The sequence below is a fragment of the Oryza sativa genome, chromosome 3 (assembly GCF_034140825.1).
Source record: "Oryza sativa Japonica Group chromosome 3, ASM3414082v1".
In the NCBI taxonomy this organism is placed as follows: domain Eukaryota; kingdom Viridiplantae; phylum Streptophyta; class Magnoliopsida; order Poales; family Poaceae; genus Oryza; species Oryza sativa.
Window position 1 is genome coordinate 30,249,649 of NC_089037.1, and position 19,982 is coordinate 30,269,630.

Consider the following 19,982-nt stretch of genomic DNA (forward strand, 5'->3'; position numbering starts at 1 on the left):
CGAAGGATAAAAAAATCACTTCTTATCCTCCTGTGAAACTCTTTGCACAATGAAAATTCCCCAAAAGTACTAGCGTGAACAGCACATCACAAAAGTATTGTATTCTATAGTTTTGTTACCACACCATAAGGCTAATGCTCATTTTTTATGTCAGATTCTTATGGTCCACTTTCACAATGCTTAATGTTATTTATTGCTTAAGGTTACTTTTAGCACACATTGTGGTTGCCCTAATGGTTTGAGCCGTTTGGTCCATTTATATTTTTTTAGAGCGACCCTAAAATCCGTTAGGACAAATTTATGAATAGATTTAGTGAATAAATGGATCGACCCTACCCATTCCCATCCTGAGCTGGAGGGTGACGGAGCTGTGTAGTAGGGATAGCAGCGGCCGTCGGGGCCAACCAGACTCATGATCGAGTTGCTTGGCGTCGGGGGAGAAACTCTGAAAGAGCAAATAGGACACAGATCTTTTTTTTTTATATTGACTGTTTGATACGTGGGCTCTATATCCAGTGAGTTTATATGGCAGTGATCCACATTAGAGGATAGTATTGCACAGAAGACTTATATGAAGTAAGGTGTGTTTTTTTTCGAGGTAGTAAAGTGTTTTTGGTTGACAAGGATAGCTCCGGTATTCGAAATTATAGAAATTATATTGTTCTATGTTGAAATTCTAAATGTAGAAATGGGATTGTCTTACATTTGAACTAATAAATAAATGTACAGAAAAGTAGTAATACTGATATGGCTTTGTCTCGAATTTTGAAAGGTCTGGCAGCTTCAAAATATTACTAGCATTATACTAATAAATTACAAACAAAATCTAGGCAGTATACAGCAAAAGATGTCTATTATGGATATACCTCGAGTAGCTATCCTACCCTAGTACAAAGAAAGTTTAGGTCATCATCGGTTACTCATAAAAATTAATCTGTAGTTAACAAATATATGTGTGTTTTCTCAACAATTTAAAATGACAATGCTGAAAAAGTAACTACATTGAAATTGTCTTAAAATCAACTTTAATTTTAAAGTTTTAAAATTTAAATTTTGGATTTGCTTTGACTTATTGAGGCAACCAATGAAGCTCTTAATTTCTTGAAACGTGCAAATATATGTCAAAGGTAAGCGCATATGATAAAGTGCTCGGAAAGCTATGGTGTAGAGCTTTCCAAAATTATCGTTAGACATACACAAGGATACTGAAAAACTTGTGGCGTTGTTTTACAGATTTATCTTAACACGGAAAATAAATACAAAATGAAATTTAGGTACATGAAGTTTGTGTTCAACAAGAAAAGATGAACATTCATATGTAGCAATGGTTGTACGGTATGTCCGTAACATGAATACTGTTTTCTAGTCTTGAATATTGTTTTCTACCCACATCAATAATGAAACCAATTCGAACAGCTTGCGGCAACTTAATAAATATACAAATATTGCACTGATCTATGTTAAAAAAAAGTTAGCCGCAAAATCTTATAAAGCTTGTATCAAAATATGAAACCCAAGGATCCAACTTCAAAAACAAAAAAAAGAAGAGTAAATTACACTGGTAGTTCTTAAACTTGTAACGAAGTTTTACTTAGGTCTATAAACTTGCAAAACGCATATCGAGATCCCTAAACTTGATTTAATGTATCATCCGGATCCAAAGCCTCGTTTGACCGTGTCTTACCTACGTGGAGGATAACATGGAATTTTTACTTTTTTTCTCCTTTCTTATCCCTTTTTTTCTCCTTTCTTATCCCTTTTTTTTTCTCCACTTTGCCTCTTTCCTCTCCCTTATGCCGCATTTTTCTCCACGCGAGGTGAGGAAGGAGAGAAAAGATGGGAAGAAAAAAAGGGAAAAAGAAAAATTAGCCAAGTCATCGTCCACGTGGCATAACACATAGGCAAGATTACGGTCAAACCAGTCTTTAGACCAGGATGATACATTAAACCAAGTTTAAAGATCTCAATACGTGCTTTGTAAGTTCGTGGACATAATTGAAAATTCGTTACAAGTTTAAGAACCGCTAGTATAATTTACTCAGAAAGAAAAGAAAGTAAACTATCCAATATCCACAAAAGATCCCCACACCTGATCACACCCAGTTTAAGCGCCCACACGGCCACACTCCCCTGCCGTTCATCACTCCCTCCCCATTTTACCGTTGAGGTCGGCGACCTCCGCGGACGGTACGGCGGGACACTAGCCCGTCCCGAGGGGCAATCCCGTAATTTTCGCGCAGTACAGTGCCTCCCAGCGCAGTGGCTTCGCCCCACGCCCTACTGTTTTAAATCCCCCTGCCGCTCTCCTCCGCCGTCTTCTTCCCCCCCTTCCTCTCCACCACCCCCGATTCGTCGTCCACCACCGTTCGACGAGTTTCTCGCAGATCGGGCGGGGGCGCGCCGGGATGGCGTACATGTGCGCGGACAGCGGCAACCTCATGGCCATCGCGCAGCAGGTGATCCAGCAGCAGCAGCAGCAGCAACAGCAGCAGCAGAGGCACCACCACCACCACCATCTGCCGCCGCCGCCGCCGCCGCAGTCGATGGCGCCGCACCACCACCAGCAGAAGCACCACCACCACCACCAGCAGATGCCGGCGATGCCGCAGGCGCCGCCCTCGTCGCACGGCCAGATCCCGGGCCAGCTCGCGTACGGTGGCGGCGCGGCGTGGCCCGCCGGGGAGCACTTCTTCGCGGACGCGTTCGGGGCGTCCGCCGGCGACGCGGTGTTCTCCGACCTCGCGGCGGCCGCGGACTTCGACTCTGATGGGTGGATGGAGAGCCTTATTGGGGACGCCCCCTTCCAGGACTCCGACCTGGAACGCCTCATCTTCACCACCCCGCCGCCGCCCGTGCCGTCCCCACCCCCCACGCATGCCGCCGCCACCGCCACCGCCACCGCCGCCACCGCCGCTCCTCGACCTGAGGCTGCACCGGCTTTGCTCCCCCAGCCTGCTGCTGCGACCCCGGTGGCGTGTTCGTCTCCGAGTCCGAGTTCCGCGGACGCCTCCTGCTCCGCTCCCATCCTCCAGTCCCTCCTGTCCTGCTCCCGCGCGGCGGCGACCGACCCTGGCCTCGCCGCCGCGGAGCTCGCCAGCGTCCGCGCCGCCGCGACTGACGCCGGGGACCCATCTGAGCGCTTGGCCTTCTACTTCGCTGACGCGCTTAGTCGCCGCCTTGCGTGCGGCACCGGAGCTCCGCCCTCCGCGGAGCCGGACGCGCGGTTCGCCTCCGACGAGCTCACGCTCTGCTACAAGACGCTCAACGACGCCTGCCCCTACTCCAAGTTCGCGCACCTCACCGCCAACCAGGCCATCCTGGAGGCCACAGGCGCGGCGACCAAGATCCACATAGTTGACTTCGGGATCGTGCAGGGCATCCAGTGGGCGGCGCTGCTTCAGGCGCTCGCCACCCGGCCCGAGGGGAAGCCAACGCGGATACGGATCACCGGCGTCCCCTCGCCGCTCCTGGGGCCGCAGCCCGCGGCGTCCCTCGCCGCCACCAATACCCGTCTCCGTGACTTCGCCAAGCTCCTCGGGGTGGACTTCGAGTTCGTCCCATTGCTCCGGCCTGTGCACGAGCTCAACAAGTCGGATTTCTTGGTTGAACCTGACGAGGCCGTGGCCGTCAATTTCATGCTGCAGCTGTACCACCTTCTTGGCGACTCGGACGAGCTAGTGAGAAGAGTGCTTCGTCTTGCCAAATCGCTCAGTCCAGCAGTGGTCACACTTGGAGAGTACGAGGTCAGCCTGAACCGAGCTGGGTTCGTCGACCGGTTCGCCAATGCGTTGAGCTATTACCGGTCATTGTTCGAGTCGCTGGATGTGGCAATGACCCGGGACTCACCGGAGAGGGTGAGGGTGGAGCGTTGGATGTTCGGGGAGCGAATTCAGAGGGCCGTCGGGCCGGAGGAAGGCGCAGACCGGACGGAGAGGATGGCCGGCAGCAGCGAGTGGCAGACCCTGATGGAGTGGTGCGGCTTCGAGCCCGTGCCGCTCAGCAACTATGCCAGGAGCCAGGCTGATCTTTTGCTCTGGAACTATGATTCCAAGTACAAGTATTCACTTGTTGAGTTGCCACCGGCGTTCTTGTCCTTGGCATGGGAGAAACGGCCATTGCTTACTGTGTCTGCTTGGAGGTGAGGGTAGTTTTTTTGGGAGTATTTGGGGGAATGTGTGGCGTTGTGATAGAACCTGGGAGGAAATAGTTAGGAGAAATCATTTTGCAGCTTTTGTTGTAGTTTCCTCCAAAACTGTGTTTAGGATGATTGGTATAATTGGGAAATTTTAGCTGAATTATCTTGCTCGGTGTTTGTGCTGCTGAATGTGTGCATGATATTAACTGGTTAGAGAAAAATTAGTAGTAGTTGTACAGAATTTGGTAACAGGTTTTAGCTGTGGTATATTGCTTGCTCATGTTACCAGGATGAGAAATATAAATCTGGATGCAATTGTGCATTTTAAGTAACAGAATCCAACCACAAGCAATATTTAAGTAATTTTCAGCTCCTGATATGATACTTTTTTGAACATCTTGTATATTCATAATCCAACATTTCAGTCCATTTATTTCTTTTGAAAGCATCTGATTGTATCAAAGTGATCTCTGTAGTTATGCATGTACTCCTGGTTTGTCCCTTCAGTAATGAAGTGTTGTCTGGAACTGGAAAGACCTCTTCGACTATTCTTATGATTTGAAAGTAACCTTAAATTGTGTTTTTGTATTTCATCTGTATTCAGTTTACCGATTTTCTTCACATCTGACATGTTATTTTCTTGGTAACCACATTTTTTAAAGCTCATGTTGTGGACTGCCGATGTCTTGCAATGCTTTATAAACTCAGCATTTTAACTTGATCTAGAAGGCAGCATCCTCTCTTTTGGCACTTGCCCTTTTCTTCCGGAGCTAAAATTGCTGTACTTATCATCTGACTTTTGTGCATCTGAACTTGAAAACACTGTCCTAAGTATTCTTTGCAGAAGATATATAGCAGCTGTAATTTTCAGGCAGCATACCTTTCTTGGATTGATTTGCCTCATTTTCCTTTGTTGGAAGCCATGCCACATGAGTCGTGACTAACTACCAGAAATTCAGAATCAAGAGCAAACGGAAGTTTGCCTGCCCCAAATTTCCTGTTCCCCACAACACACAAACCTGGAATTCTAAATCTACCCCTTGTCTGTAAATTGTAATAGCCTGAAATTCACACTATTTTGCAGAGTGAGCATGTCTCTCTTTTATGAAAAGTTCCCTTTGAATGATATCAACCGTTCTTCCAACCGTTCGTGCTATGATCCTGTCGAGGTATTTCTGTCAGGTTTAACTTCGCTGCAATCTTAAAGCTTGGAAAGCTTTTTCTGAGTACATTAGGCCAAACAGAGTACAGAGCACCAGTCAGGCCTGTTTTGGCAAGATCATGAACCTGACCACCAGAGAGCTTTTAAGTGTGATCAGTGCTCGGATACGCTCGACTCTCAGTTGCGTAAGTTCCCTGGATCTCGTGGCCACTACTGGTTGTCGGGAGACGAAGGCCTCTGCTTCTCTCCCCACCAGGCACCAGGCCACCACCGGCACTGTCGCACTGAGCCATTTTCTCTGTGAGAAGTGAAACGCTCAGAAGTGAAATGGCTTTGTTTGAAAGAGCTTTTAGCCGCTGTAACTTCTTTTAAAATCCGTAGCTCCTTCAACAGTTCAGATTTTCATCAAAATTCTGAGAATTGATAGATGTAAAACATAGAAATAAACTGAATGTCAAAAGGTAGAAAGCATAACTTTTCAGATTTTCATTCAGCTTCTTATCAGCATCTTGAACTACCCATAGGTGCCATTTCCACTAGCTGGCCCCAACCGTGCAGTGATGATTGTTTCATTGACTAGTTTGAACATTTGTTGCTCCAGCCACTGATCTGGCCGTGTGTTCCTGTTACTTCATGCAGTCGCTCAATAATGCGTTTATGCCCATGCTAGTCTGATAGTAGCAGTTTCCTAGTGCTAGTGGCTCCCATGATTACGTCGTAATCTATCACTCTCCCTCTTGCTTTGACAAGTGAAATCTCTTGACAGACTCCATCCGTCCCCTAATATAAAGAATTTTAACATTTTGCTTGACCACTTATCTTATTAAAAAATTTAAGCAAATATAAAAAACAAAAAGTTATGCTTAAAATACTTTGGATAATAAAGTAAGTCAAAAAAATAATTCTAATTTTTTAATAAGACGAATGATTAAACAGTACAAGCAAAATCCCTTATATTAGAGGATGGAGGGAGTATTAAGGACTCTTTTGACATATTTGATGTTTAGTCCGACGGTGTGCCGTTTACCATTACCGCATGTTAGCAGGGATTCAGATTGGATGACATGGGGTGAATCTTGGCCCTCCGAAACAAATCCAACGGCTGAGATTCGTCCACGTCATCATGAGTAAAAGTTTTACTCCTAGTTAAATTTTTACTCCTGAGTAAATCTGCGAGTAAAATGTTTACTCGTGATGACGTGGATGAATGTCAGCCGTTGGATTTATTTCATAGGGCTGAGATTCACCCTATGTCACCTTGTGACATGCCTACCCTATGTCACCCAATCCCAATCCACCTTAGCGGTAAGCACAGTTACTATGGTAACTGGGTTTACTGTTAGGGTAGGGGAATGTTAATCGCAAAGTAACCCTTCCAAATTTTGAAAGATAATTTAATTTCTTGATAAAACTTGTCTATATTTTTCACGGTTTGTTGTGGTTATCACAGTTATGAACTATTAACTGTGCTTATTGTCAATGTCTGGCAATCTAGCCATAGCCATACGGTTCAAATCAACCGTACGGCTATGGCTAGATTTCGTGGAAACTGTTGATAAAACTGATAAAAACAGATGATATCCGAACAAATCTTGTTATAAAAAATAAAATTCAATTTGTTTTTTGATTGACTAGAGAAACCGAGTTGTTTGTATTTTCAACCCGGTTTTTTGTAAACCCAACCAGTGCCTCGTCCATTGTGAGAAGAAAACACTAACGGTGTGACAGTGAGTGTTTATATCATTATATATGCTGATTATATGGAGAAAATTGATATTTAGCCATTCTCGGGTTAGGGTTTCGCCAAAATGCCATCGCCGAATGTGGCTTCGTTATAATGCCATCTTCAAACGACTCCATCTTGCCACACTACCAATCTACCATTTCAACCGATTTTGATTATTTGCAAATGTTTTCCACTGTTTTGCTTATTTGGTTTGACCCAAATGCCCTTACCTCAGCCATGGGGCCCACTTGCCAGGAGCGTCTTCCACCTCTGCCCACCACCATCCTTCTCTCTCTGGTGAACTCATGCAACAGTGTTCTCTCTTGACCTCCCTCCTCGGTTGTTCTCGCCCCAAATTGAATGCAAAAATCGGTTCCTCTTGTCCTCATCAATTCCCCCAACAAATCCCACTCAAATCAGCGTAACTCCGTGGTGTATTTTGAAGTCCGACTTGAATAGCAAGCTCCACCATGACCGGCGTCGATCTCTCTCCCCGGCGAGGTTGGAGAGCCTGCTCAAGCGGCTGGACGCTGCGGGTGGAGCAGGTCGCTGCCCACATCGAGGAGCTCATCAGAGAAGGGGGTGACGCCGTGGCGCGCGGTCCGGTCGAGCACTTGGTGCGCCGTGCCGCCGAGCCGAACCGTCATCTCCGTCTGCACCGCTGCCTTCCCGTCCCCAGCCATGCCGCCGCGTCGCCTTCCCTGTTCCCGGTCGCTGTCGCCACCGCCGACAACCTGCGGGTGAACCTGGTGAGCTATGTTGTCGAGCTGGTGAATGCGGCGAAGGGCAAGGTGAACATGGAGTACATGCGGTTGGTGGTCGACCTCATGGTGAAGCGCGGTCGGCCGAAACTTCACGATGGTTCGACGTGGTGAAGGCCAGGTTCGGTGACCTCAACTTCGGGTGGGGGAAGGCGGCGTATGGCGGGCTGGCGAAGGGCGGGGTCGGCGCCATTTCCGGTGTGGCCAGCTTCCTCATCCTGTAGCGGTTCGGCAACGGTCCCGAGCTGCGCCGACGCCGCCCACCATCTGCAACGAAGAGAGGAATAGGTACAGAGAGATGCAATGGGAACCAAGGGTATTTTGGTCATCTTAGCAAGAAAAAAATCATTAAACTGAGAAGAGATGGATGAAATAACATTGCAACATGTTGCGTCTGTTTGAGGATGGTATTTTAGCGAAGCCACATTCGGTGATGGCATTCTGGCGAAACCCCAACCCGATGATGGTAAAATGTCAATTTTCTCGAATATATGGGCCGTCAAGGAAGACCTCGAATCCACGGCCCATGACACGATGGGCCCTCTCAGGTGGGTGGCAATCTGTTCCATCTTCTCCGGCTCTCCAGTGTGCTCTCAACGGGAAACAGGACACAGGCCTTTCTTTGGGAAACAGGAAAAAAAATGCTAGAACCAGCTGCAATATCGCTTAACAAGGTATATTGGTGGATCCATTTCATCCCACTTTATGACCATGCAAATTGTTTAAGACATTTTCTAATTTACAATAATTGTTGGGCGATCTGCCATTTATAGATCGTCTTAAATCATTACATGGAAAATGGAACACCTACTTTCGCAGCTTCGCTTCAACAGATCAATGCAGCCAGGGCGTCATTTTGTTTACCGATGGACAAGGTGACATGGGTTAATCCTACGGGTAGAGGTGACAAACGGTGAAATCTTACACGTGGGAGAAGGAGCCACCATATAAAATAACAAGGACAGTCAAATGAAACTGGTAAAAAATATACACTACTATATTATATATAAGGGCAGTAGCAATGCAAAGCTACGTCAATGAGAAACCTCATATTGCCAAATAGGATGAAGCAATTCAGAACCACACTTTCCATGGTGCAAGCAGCTTGCTGTGTGACCTAAGAGTAGATATTTGCATTTCAGTCCCTATTACCTTTAAATTTACAGTAGTACAAAATTTTACACTCAACACCCTAAAATCTACATAATAATATATAATCTCTCCCCAGTCCCCACCTACCGCCGATTTCTCTCCTCTCCCCACCTACCGCCATCTGTCCTCACACTCACCGGCGCCGGCGCACCGGGTGGGGAAGCCTAGAAGGGCGGCGGTCGAGGAGCTCCTTGGGCGGCACGGCGACGAGCTCCCTGGCGGCACCGGTCGCTGCCTCTCTGTCAACCCGTCGACGACGCCACCTCCGCTCGAGATCCGCCACTGGGGCGATGGCCGGCGGCGTAGAGATCCACGAGCGGTCGTGGCAGGCGACGGTTGCGGTCATCGACGGGCTGACGGGAGGGAGGCGCGGTCGTGGCGGGCGGCGGTGGCGGTCGTCGACGGGCTGATGGGAGGGAGGTCGGCGACGGCGGCAGTGGCGCGGTCGTGGTGGGCCCCGGACGACGGCCACGCTTGGCGCCATGGCTCTTTGTTCCTATAGCGAGATGCGAAAAACCAATCAGAGCTATGAGGTCTACTTGCTTTTTCCTCCACGTAGACGAGGTAACGCGCCATATACTTGCATTGTGAAAGACCTAAGGTACCAATCAGGAGGCTTATGTACAAGAGTGAAATTCATTTGAAGCAATCAAGAGGCTTCCAAACCTTCATCAATTTTTTTATTTCTTCTAAAAAAAGAGGCTTCCAATATTTGGTTAGTTAATCGACTGATCAAACCAAGAAGAAAATAACAAATGAAGCCTCAACCTTAAGTTCGTACTGGATTGAGTAACCTCTACAACTATCTCATCAATGAAGTAGTTTCCGGCAAAATTAATGTGAGGTCGTTTCTTGCCCTGGACAGTGCACATACTGATGATACGTTATAGATATATTGACTGGATATCTTTATCTTTACCTACTATAAGGAAGGCCCTACACGTCGGGCGCCCGATGCTTCGGGGGAAAAATCGGGCGCTGACGTCAGCGTTCGATTTTACGTGCAAAATTACTTTAAACTGATTTATCTCTTAAATTACTTATCCAAATCATGATCCAATTGCACCATTAAATTCGTTGCAATTAAATCTTCAAAACAAGACCACACATGGATATATTTTGACGAAATTTTTTTTAGCTTATTATTGAATTATTTTTAAACATTGCACGATGTTCCACCAGATATATCGGAATTGTTTCACTAAGTAGATCGAAAATGTTTCACTCATTTAAATCGGGTGTTATTTCACCTTATATAAAAACAATGTTTCAGCAAATAGCGAAAGAATGTTTCAGTTCACTACACATTAGATCTATACATAGTGAAACATTATGACTACACTAGATGAAACATTTTTCGGTGGAACAAAAAATAAACCAAATTCCATTAATAGGGGGTTTCCAAAATATGTGGGTTTTTTTTGCAATGGAATGTTTCGTTCAGTGCAACATTAGATCTATACATAGTGAAACATTGTGAGTACACTATGTGAAACATTTTGGGTGGAACAAAAAATAAACCAAATTCCCTTAATAGAGAGTTTCCAAAATATGTGGGTTTTTTTTTTTACAAAAAAGTATTTTAATTCACAGCAACATTAGATCTATAAATAATGAAACATTGTAAATATACTAGGTGAAACATCTTTTATAGAAAAAAGAGGAGCAGAAATAGGTGGGCCCAAGTAGTCACGTGGAGGGAGGGGGCGCGGGGGGAGTGCCCGATCCAGCTCCCCCCGCGCCGGGCGACCAGCAAGGAGCATTTCTATACCTAATTAAAAAATAAGTAAGGCTTCCGGTTGATTTTTTTGTCCGTCATTAAAGAGTGGGCCCATGTGATTATTTCGCGGCTAATCTGTGAATCCGGATGCATTACGGCGATCTCTGACGCTCCGAAAAAAAAAAGAGAAACGAAAAAAAGAAAAACCTAGCGAGCAGCCCAGCCAAGACGGCAGCAGGCCGGCCCAACATAAAGCAAACGCGGCCCAGCAGCCAGCCCACAGAACAGAGAAGCAGCAGCCCAGTACAGCATAGTTATGTGTGATACTATCTATATCTATAACTAATATAAATATTCGTATTTTGTTTTCGTCACATCTAATTTTCGTCCGTACACAATCCGATTTGGTTAGCAATAGCCATGGAAAAAATTGCAAAAAAAAAAAAATCCGCCGCACCCTGTCATCGCTACACCGTGCCGGCGAGACAAGAAGGAGAGAGGGAGAGGGAGCGCGGACGTCGTCGACGCCGCCGTTGGGAGGGCGCCGTCTCCGCCGCACCCCGCCGTCACCGCGCTGTGCCGGCGAGAAGGGAGAGAGAAGAGAAGGGAAGCGGTGCTGGTGGGGGGAGAGACGACGCCGGTGGCAGGGGAGGCGGCCGGCTGGGGGGAGGGGGAGAGGCGGGAGAGGGGGAGAGGGAGCGGCGCCGCCGGAGGGGAGGGGAGGGGAAGCGGTGCCGGTGGGGAGATGGGGAGGGGGAGAGGCGGTGTCGGGACGGGGGAGAGGGAGGCGGCCGGCTTGGCTCGGCTGGGGGGGAGGGAGGGGGAGGGGGATGGTTAGGGTTAGGGTTCTCATCAATTTCAAACTGATCTGAACCGTCCATCAAAACGAACGGCTGAGATCGATCGAGGGTTTGGGCCGCACCACTTGGGCTGCACCACTTGGGACGCACACGGGCCGGCGGTCCACCAAGTGAGAGGAGGAGTATGGGGGCATTAAGTAGACTTTGGTCGCTTGCGGGCTGAAGAAGAAAATGGGCTGAAAAAGGCTCATAGAGAAAAAATAATTTTTATTTAAATAAATGCTGAAATGATATTTGTATTATCAAAATTAGCAATTAAGCTATGTAAATTCCAAGAAAATTTCAATGAATGTAATTAATATAGAAAATTTAATCCAATCATAACATTTTATTTCTCACACTTACTCTACTTATAAATTAATTTAATTATATACCTACTACTTAAAAAATACCTAAATATGTCAGAAATTTTGTATTTCATTTAATTAGAATTTAATATGTTTTAATTCAATTTTATCTTTTTTCTTTTCGTTGCAACGCACGAACACTTTTGCTATAATTTCAAAGAGTGTAATTAATATTGCAGAAAATTTATATGTCATTAAATTATAATTCATTTTCTTCATAAAAATAGTTCAAATCAAAGTTCAGTCACCATATTATTATCCGGTGCAACGCACGGATATTTTGTTAGTCCGTATAAAGATTGAAGATGTTTTTGCTGTAGCTTTTGGTACGTCATCCGAATTAATCTCCGTGTCGAGTTGTTTTTCGCGTTAATCACCGTTTCCGATTTCGCATTGGATCACAACGCGTGATGCGGAGGGGTGAAGATCGCATCAGACGTGCTTGTCTAACCGAAACGGGCTTGTGCAACATCTGGTCCTGCCGGTTTGATGCAGAGCCGGCCAGCCCATTAACAGCCTAACCACGGCTTTCTCTGTGTAGGTCCTGTTTGGTCAGTCAAACAAATCTATATACCTACCGGTATTTTTTTGTCCATTGTTTTTTTCCGTATGCATTTTTTTCGCACGGTCCAGCTTTTTTTCCGTCCGACCGGTTTTTTTTCGCACGTGCACGCGGTTTTTTCGCAGGGCCCAGTTTTTATTCTGTCCGATTGGTTTCTTTGGGCCCGGTTTTTTCCGGTCCGAATGGTTTTTTCACGTGGTTTTGTTTTGCCAGGTTTTTCCCCATCCAATTTTTTTCCTTTTTTTCCATCCTATATTTTTTCCGATAAGTTTTTTTGGTGTGCACGGGATTGAATCCCAAATCTATATATATACCAAATTTCTACTATTATAAAAATTAAAAATGTTTCGCCGATACTTTGGTATGTCGTCCGTATTTGAGTCACCTTGCATGCTAATTTGGGACAAAAGTCGGACTCCTAATTAATTTACAATTCTCGCCAGACCATAAGAAACTTTTGCAAATACATAAGGAGTCGTATAAGAAATCATTTTAAAAACCTAACATGCTAACTTGGGACAAAAGTCGGAATCCTAATTGATTTATAATTTTCGTCAGACCATAAGAAAGCAACGTACAATATATGATCAATACTATCAAAATAAAAATCCATATACTTTTAAGAAATAAAGTCTAACAATAATACGATTAAAATAGCCTTCACCCGTTGCAACGCACGGGTATTTTTTCTATATTATAAAAATTAAATATGTTTTTACCGGTATTTTGGTATGTCATCCGTATTTGAGTCAGTTTTTAAGTTTGTTCGCTTTTGAAAAAATATAGATCCGTGTTAAAGTCAGATTTTAAGTTCGTTTGTTTTTAAAAATATAAAAGAAGTCGTACAAGAAATTTCTTTAAAAGAACTTGCATGCTAACTTGAGATTAAAGTCAGACTCCTAACTGCAACTCATGATTTTCTAAAAAATAAATCCAAGCGAATTCCTAAATGTCATCCTATCTAAACCGTATAACAATAATAATATTAAAATAGCATTCACCCGTTGTAACGCACGGGTATTTTTTTAGTCAAGTTTAAAAATATATCTTTGTATATATGTGTATAGGACACCACCACCTAAGGCTTCTTATAGGTAGGTCTATACCTATAAGACTATAAGGTATAAGAGAGTATATAAATATTTTTACTTTCGCATGTACTGGAGCACACAATTACCAAACGTTTGGGCCCGAGAGCACTTAATTTCACTAGAAACACAAAAGCCCACGTAAAACATCACATGGCAAAGTATGGCACATGCTGTCCATGCGAAGCTCCCGTTCCACCTCGTTTAGTCCCACCTCGGAAAACTAGCTTCAGACAGCGCAGCTTAAATAGCAAGAGCGTCCCACCACCTCCAGCCGAGCTCAGCAGCGCGAGCTTGTAACCCGAGCGGGGGCATTAAGGTGGTGTGGACGTTGCCGTATGGCTGCGGGCCTGGGTTGGCAGTGCCATAGATGGCCCGCCCGTTCCAAGTTGCGTAGTTGGGCCGGCGGGGCTTGAGCGAAAGCTCTGGCCTCACGTTTCCCTAGAGTGGCAGGCATTGCGTGAGGCTGGCTTCACAGAGCAGCGAATACTGTCCGCTTCCAACGGTGGAAGGATAACGGGCCGCCGCACTGCTGGCCCGCTTGGGTCTCGCAGCCTACTCCAACGGACCACCACTTTTTTTATTATTATTTTCCCATCTTGTTTGCCTGAATTTACCTCTAACTGACTTGCTGCCACGCATGTAGGCCGTCTTTACGGATCATGAACACGGGTATTCTTGAGCGGTAAAAATCCAACTTGTATGTATTTGTACACTTCATTATCTAAAAAAGAATGTATTTGTACACTTTGTTGTAAACAATTCGATGGAACAAAAAAAAACTAAAGCTGGTGAATTTGTCGTTGAATCAAGTCCTTTTTAGTTTTTTTTTAGTTTTGCTGATTGAAGTTCTCTGTTAGGCATAATTGGAGCTTATGTTGTTTTTAGATTTAATATATTTCAATTGTTGCACAGACTGGGATCGCAGGGAAACATAATTATTTATGCTAATATAGTAAACTGGGTTAACAGCAAACTGAAAGCAGCGGGAAGAAGATCTCAAATGGAAAGCTTCAATGTGTTCTTCCTGTAGCCTCCAGTCTCAATCATTTAAATACTACTCCCTCCGTTTCACAATGTAAGTCATTTTAGCATTTCACACATTCATATAGATATTAATGAATCTAGACATATATATCTATCTAGATTCATTAACATCAATCTATCTAGATTCATTAACATCAATATAAATGTGAAAAATGTTAGAATGACTTACATTGTGAAACGGAGGGAGTAATTACAAATTTATACTCATTCTTCTTTCTTGATGGAAATGCCAAGTGTAATACAGGCAGAGCAGCAGTAGTTCATGGAGCAGGAGGCGTCAGCTTATTGCCCATTTTTCTCTTGTTGCTGCTTGCCGTCGACACGCTGAAGCTGTTGGTGTTGTCGTTTGACTTTTTTTAACAGAAAGAATTTTATTTAAAATGAAATTATACCCGGCCTCTACATACATCCTAGGACTCACACAAGCGAAAAAAAGAAGAATATCCTGAGACAAACATTAATGTATCATGTCATCAGATCTTCTAGTCTCTGTTGCCAAATGTTGAAGAAATCAGACAAAAAAGGAGAGGCATCATTGCTGAAAAGGGGATCAGCTTGCCTACTGATGTCAAAAGAAACCGTGCCATCAGCTCATCATCCAGCTTATGTTGTTCACCAGATCTCTTATAATTCTTGTCACCAGATCCTTAGACCGGCGAGGAGAAGAACATCATAGTTTCTGAAGTCCTGCACTGGTGCTGCGCCACAAGGGACACAAGCAAACCTTGGTGGATTGCAGAAAAGGTGTGATTTAGCGATCAGTTCCGTAGTTAGCTCTCATAGGATAAAAAGTGATAGTAATTAGTAGGCAAAATTGGTTATATAGCATCGAAAGTTCACGTTTTTGGTTTTATAGCACCAAAAGTTACCGGTTCACTTTAATAGCATCCAAAGTTCACCCTGTTACCATTTTTAGCACTTCCGTCAATTTTTCTATCCGTCTTGATCGTTATTGATCCAGTCACACACATGATATGACATTTCTACCTCTCATTGACATGCATTATACTTGTACTTGTGAGGGGTAGAAACGTCATATCGTGTGTGTGGCTGGATCAAGACGGACGGAATCCTCCGTTTCACAATGTAAGTCATTCTAGCATTTCCCACATTCATATTGATGTTGATGAATCTAAATATATATATATATCTATCTAAATTCATTAAAATCAATATGAATGTGGGAAATGCTAGAATGGCTTACATTGTGAAACGGAGGGAGTACATATTTCAAACATAGAGAAGATGCATTGCTACTATTATAAGTGCTTAAGAAACAATGGTCAGTAAATATTCAGACTGAAGTTCTCTAAGTTTCAGATATGACATACATTACTTAGTAAGCTTCTCTTTTCGCAAATTTTCTGTCGGATTGCCCGAGTAAAATTTTCTTTTCTTTTATATTTTTCCAATGACAAGTAGTACTCGTACTTAGTGAGGTTAGAAGTAGACTACTCTTATGTTCTTACGATGAAAAGAACTTTTAAGGTATAATTTAGTGATTGTATATACAACATATTGTGTCTAAAAAGTTCTCAATAATCAAACCGTTAAGAATCGGAAGTACCTCCAATCAGGGGGCAAGTTCATCGTGGAACTTCATGGTTGGTTTAGGGGAGGCCACCGCCGAGAGCCAGAGATAAAAGATGGTGTCACCAGTACTCCCTTCACTCCAAAATAAATTAATCTGATACAAAATAAAACATCATTGAATATAATGAATTTGAACAATTATTCTATTATCTAAAAGAAATGAATTTGGACAATGTTTAGTGGGCGCAAGAAATCTGAAAAATTGGCTTATACTATAATTAGCTCGGACCAAATATCGTGAGCTTTTCTTTTCCTTTTTTTTTATAGTTTACTCATTCTCTATTGAATAAAGTTGGTAGCTTGCGCATTAAAAAATTTAGACAATGTTTCGTCTTACGGACTAAGGCTATATTCTTCTCCCATCTTTTCCAACTCACCTCTTTCATGTTCCTTGCACACACTCTTGAAACTGCTAAACGGTACGTTTTTTTCAAAAGGTTTCTACACGAAAGTCATATTAATATAAAAAAATCATATTAATCTTTTTTTAAAATAATAATAATAAAAACTTAATTAATCATAAGAAAATGCGTCGCTCTATTTTGCGTACGCGGGATGTGAGTTCCCAACCTCACCTCCTAAACACATTCTAAATTTGTTTCTCCTCTTCCCCCTCTCGTGCTGGGATGGATAGAATAGTCATTAATGAAGGTTGAAACTAAGTTTTCTAGTTTTTCCTTTTTGTGTTTGTGTATATTGTTCTGTGTGAGGCTCGGAGTCTAAAAACTCGCGCATGTTTTTGGCAGTATATCCTTTGACATATAGAGACCGAATTAATGAAAAATTCACTATTAAAAGTTTTTAGATTAGTTTATTTTAGGATAGGAGTGGATCTATAGTTAGCGTCAGCTTTAGGCGACCCGACGACTTCCGACAAAAACTATGATTATACTTATTCATATATTATAATGATATAGTCTAAGTATAATTAGCATGTCATGGTATCGATAGATCTATTATAATACCAATGAATTAATTTCTATATCCATCATTGTTTTAGGAGATAGAGGAGAACTGATATGACCGTGGCAGAGAGGAATGGAGCTGGGTTGATGTGGATATCTCCGTGATCGCTACACCAACACCTCCAGGTTCCGTACTACCGTCCATGTGCCAAATTGTGGCGCAAAACCGTACCACTCGGCCACTCCGGCTGTTTCCCGAACAAAAAATTGTGGCCTAGCCTAGCGTCACCCTCACCGTCCTAGAAAAGCCTTGCGAGCGAGAGAGCGACACGACCCCGCCCGGCCGCCCCTACTCTCCTCCCCGCCTCACCGCGCTGCAGCACGCGCGCGTGGACGTGTCACCCCGCTCCGCTGCACGTGGCCATAGCCCTCGCTGGCCACGCGCCCCCCGAGCCTTCCAGGCGCGCCGCTCTGCGTACGTGTCCCCTCCTGGTAGAGAACGGCATCACGGCGCGCCGCGAATTATAAGCCGAGCACGAGCACGAGCACGAGCTCCCCTCTCAACGCCAGGGCAAATGTTACATCGCGCCTCGCGTCTTTACCCCTCATGTACTCGCTTCGTTTAGCTAGCAGCGGCAGCACGGGACTCGGCTTCGCGCTCGGCCGGCTCGGCGGGAGGAGTGGCGGCGGCGGCGGCGGTGGTGGTTTAGCGCCCGCGTCGGCGTCGTCGTCGTCGGTGGTATCCGCTCGCACGAGGAGGACCGTCTCCGTGACGCCCAACGCCGCGGCGCCGACTCCGGGCGAGCAGGGCGTCGCGATGGAGCAGGGCAAGCAGCAGCACCAGCCACCACCTCCGTCGCAGCCGCAGCCGCAGCAGGAGAAGCGCGGCTCCCGCGACGACGACATGCACAAGACCACAGGGTACGTACGCACGAGTACACTACGGTTTTGGCGTGAGCGGCTGCGTGCGCCGGATTTAACCGTGGCGTCTGCGTGTTCGCGTGTGTGCAGGGACGTGATGACCCACTCTTTCGGGGAGGGATACTCGACGCGGTCGGACGAGGAAGGGTTCGGTGGCGTGTACGGACAGAACGACCCGGTGTTCAACCCTGGGACCGAGGTGCACCCCAGCCACCCTGGTACGTGCACTGCTGCTAGATAAAATTAACGAATTTGCTATATATTTATCGATAAATTTCCTCAAAAAATTTGTCAAGATGCAATTACAGTACAATCGTAGTGTAATTACACTGTAACTTGCATGTAATTACACTGTAACTATAATGTACAACTTGTATGTAACTTTCAACAATCTCTCGGTAATATGTTATTTCAGTAAAATAGAGGTCATGGAAACAAATCCTTTTATATATGTGTGTGCTATGATTTTTTTTCTTCCTCACCAGAACAAATCTTGTAATAGATCTAACGATTCAAAATTACGTGAAACTTAAATACAAGTTACAGTGTAATTACATACAAGTTACAATGTAATTACACTACGATTGTACTATAATTATATCTGTCAAATTTTTAGTAGAAAATTTGTCGACAAATGTATAGGTAGTCCCTAAAATTAATTTGACACATCCTTAAATATCCGTCTTGAAAATAGGTACATTAATAAACATATCCACTACGAATCTTGAATCTGGAAGGATGTCTAATGAAGGATGTCTAATTTTGTTTCGAGTAATTTTATAATCTTGAGAAGGTACTGTAACGTATCAAAAATTAAAATTTAGTGTAAAATTTGATCTCTTTATAATTTTACAATAGAAAAGTGATACCTCCTTGAGGACTAAAATTGCCTTTTGTTTTGGTTTATACCGAGTAGTTGGGAACAGTGGTTACAGGAGGGACGTGAACTTAATTATTAATCTGAAAATTTGGATTTTGATCTCTGTTTTGATTAATAACTGGGGTTGCTTTGGTTGTACTGCGATGTGTGCAGAGTACGACACGTCGCAGGGGTCGGAGGTGAAGGAGAAGGAGAAGGCGCGCCACCATAAGGACGACAAGCACGCGACCTAAGCCTAGCAGTTGGGGGCTGGATTAGGTCCTAATCGTAGTTTAGTCGGGCATGACGGGGATCACCCCCATCATCACCTGTGCATCCACGTTGCCCTATCTTTGATGGGCACTAGTTGTATCTTTTGCTTCTGAACTGTTTTGATGCATTTGTTTTATTCCTTAGATGTGATGTAAAATCTCTACAGTACTTAATTAGCTATGTACTGGTACTGTGAGTTCTCCAGCGCTTGTGTCTCCTGGTGTGTGTGATCATGTAATGATGAGTCGATTCATATATATACTCCCTCCTCCTCCGTCATCCCTTCTATAGGATTTTCAAAAAACATCCCTTCTATAGGATTTGTATAATAAATCTGTAATAAAAGAGATTTTAGGTGGCTTGGATATATTCTGATTTTAGGTGGATTGGATATATTCTAGTATAATTAATTTAGGCAGATAGTTTTTAAATTTATTGTATTTTTAAATTTATTGTATTGGGACGTGTTACGTTCATAAAAATCCCTTATAAGATCGAAACGGACATACCAGATGAGCTACGGCAGATTCACAAAAATCCCTTATAATTTAGGCTTAAGTGCGCTCCATGTGAGGCCGCCGCTCTAATTCGACCGACGACTCTTTAGGGCTCGAAGCTTCTGTATCGTGAGCCTTTTGGGAAGGGACTCAAGGAGTGATGGGCTACTCGCTATATTCTTCTCGAAATACTACATCCATACTAAAATGTAATAATTTTTAGCTAAACGTATAACTTTTAGTTATAAATCTGAACACATAATTATCTAGATTCATAGCTAAAAATACATATTCATAGCTAAAATAATTAAATGTCCTAAATGTAACAACTTTTAGCTATGAAACTTTTAGCTATGAATCTGAACTTAGCTATG

At 44.0% G+C, this 19,982-nt stretch overlaps 2 protein-coding genes across 2 annotated transcripts; both read left to right on the plus strand.

Moving 5' to 3' along the window:
* Positions 1 to 2,135: 2,135 nt before the first annotated feature.
* LOC4333948 (SCARECROW-LIKE protein 7-like) lies at positions 2,136 to 4,682 on the plus strand. Its single transcript, NM_001402244.1, has one exon. The coding sequence runs from the start codon at positions 2,406 to 2,408 to the stop codon at positions 4,140 to 4,142; it is 1,737 nt and encodes a 578-aa protein (NP_001389173.1). The 5' UTR covers positions 2,136 to 2,405; the 3' UTR covers positions 4,143 to 4,682.
* A 12,938-nt stretch (positions 4,683 to 17,620) lies between these two features.
* Positions 17,621 to 19,315, plus strand: LOC4333949 (uncharacterized). Its single transcript, XM_015773453.3, has 3 exons — positions 17,621 to 17,979; positions 18,070 to 18,197; positions 19,013 to 19,315. Exons 1-3 carry the CDS (start codon positions 17,666 to 17,668, stop codon positions 19,090 to 19,092), a joined length of 522 nt encoding a protein of 173 aa, XP_015628939.1. The 5' UTR covers positions 17,621 to 17,665; the 3' UTR covers positions 19,093 to 19,315.
* The last annotated feature ends 667 nt before the right edge of the window (positions 19,316 to 19,982 follow it).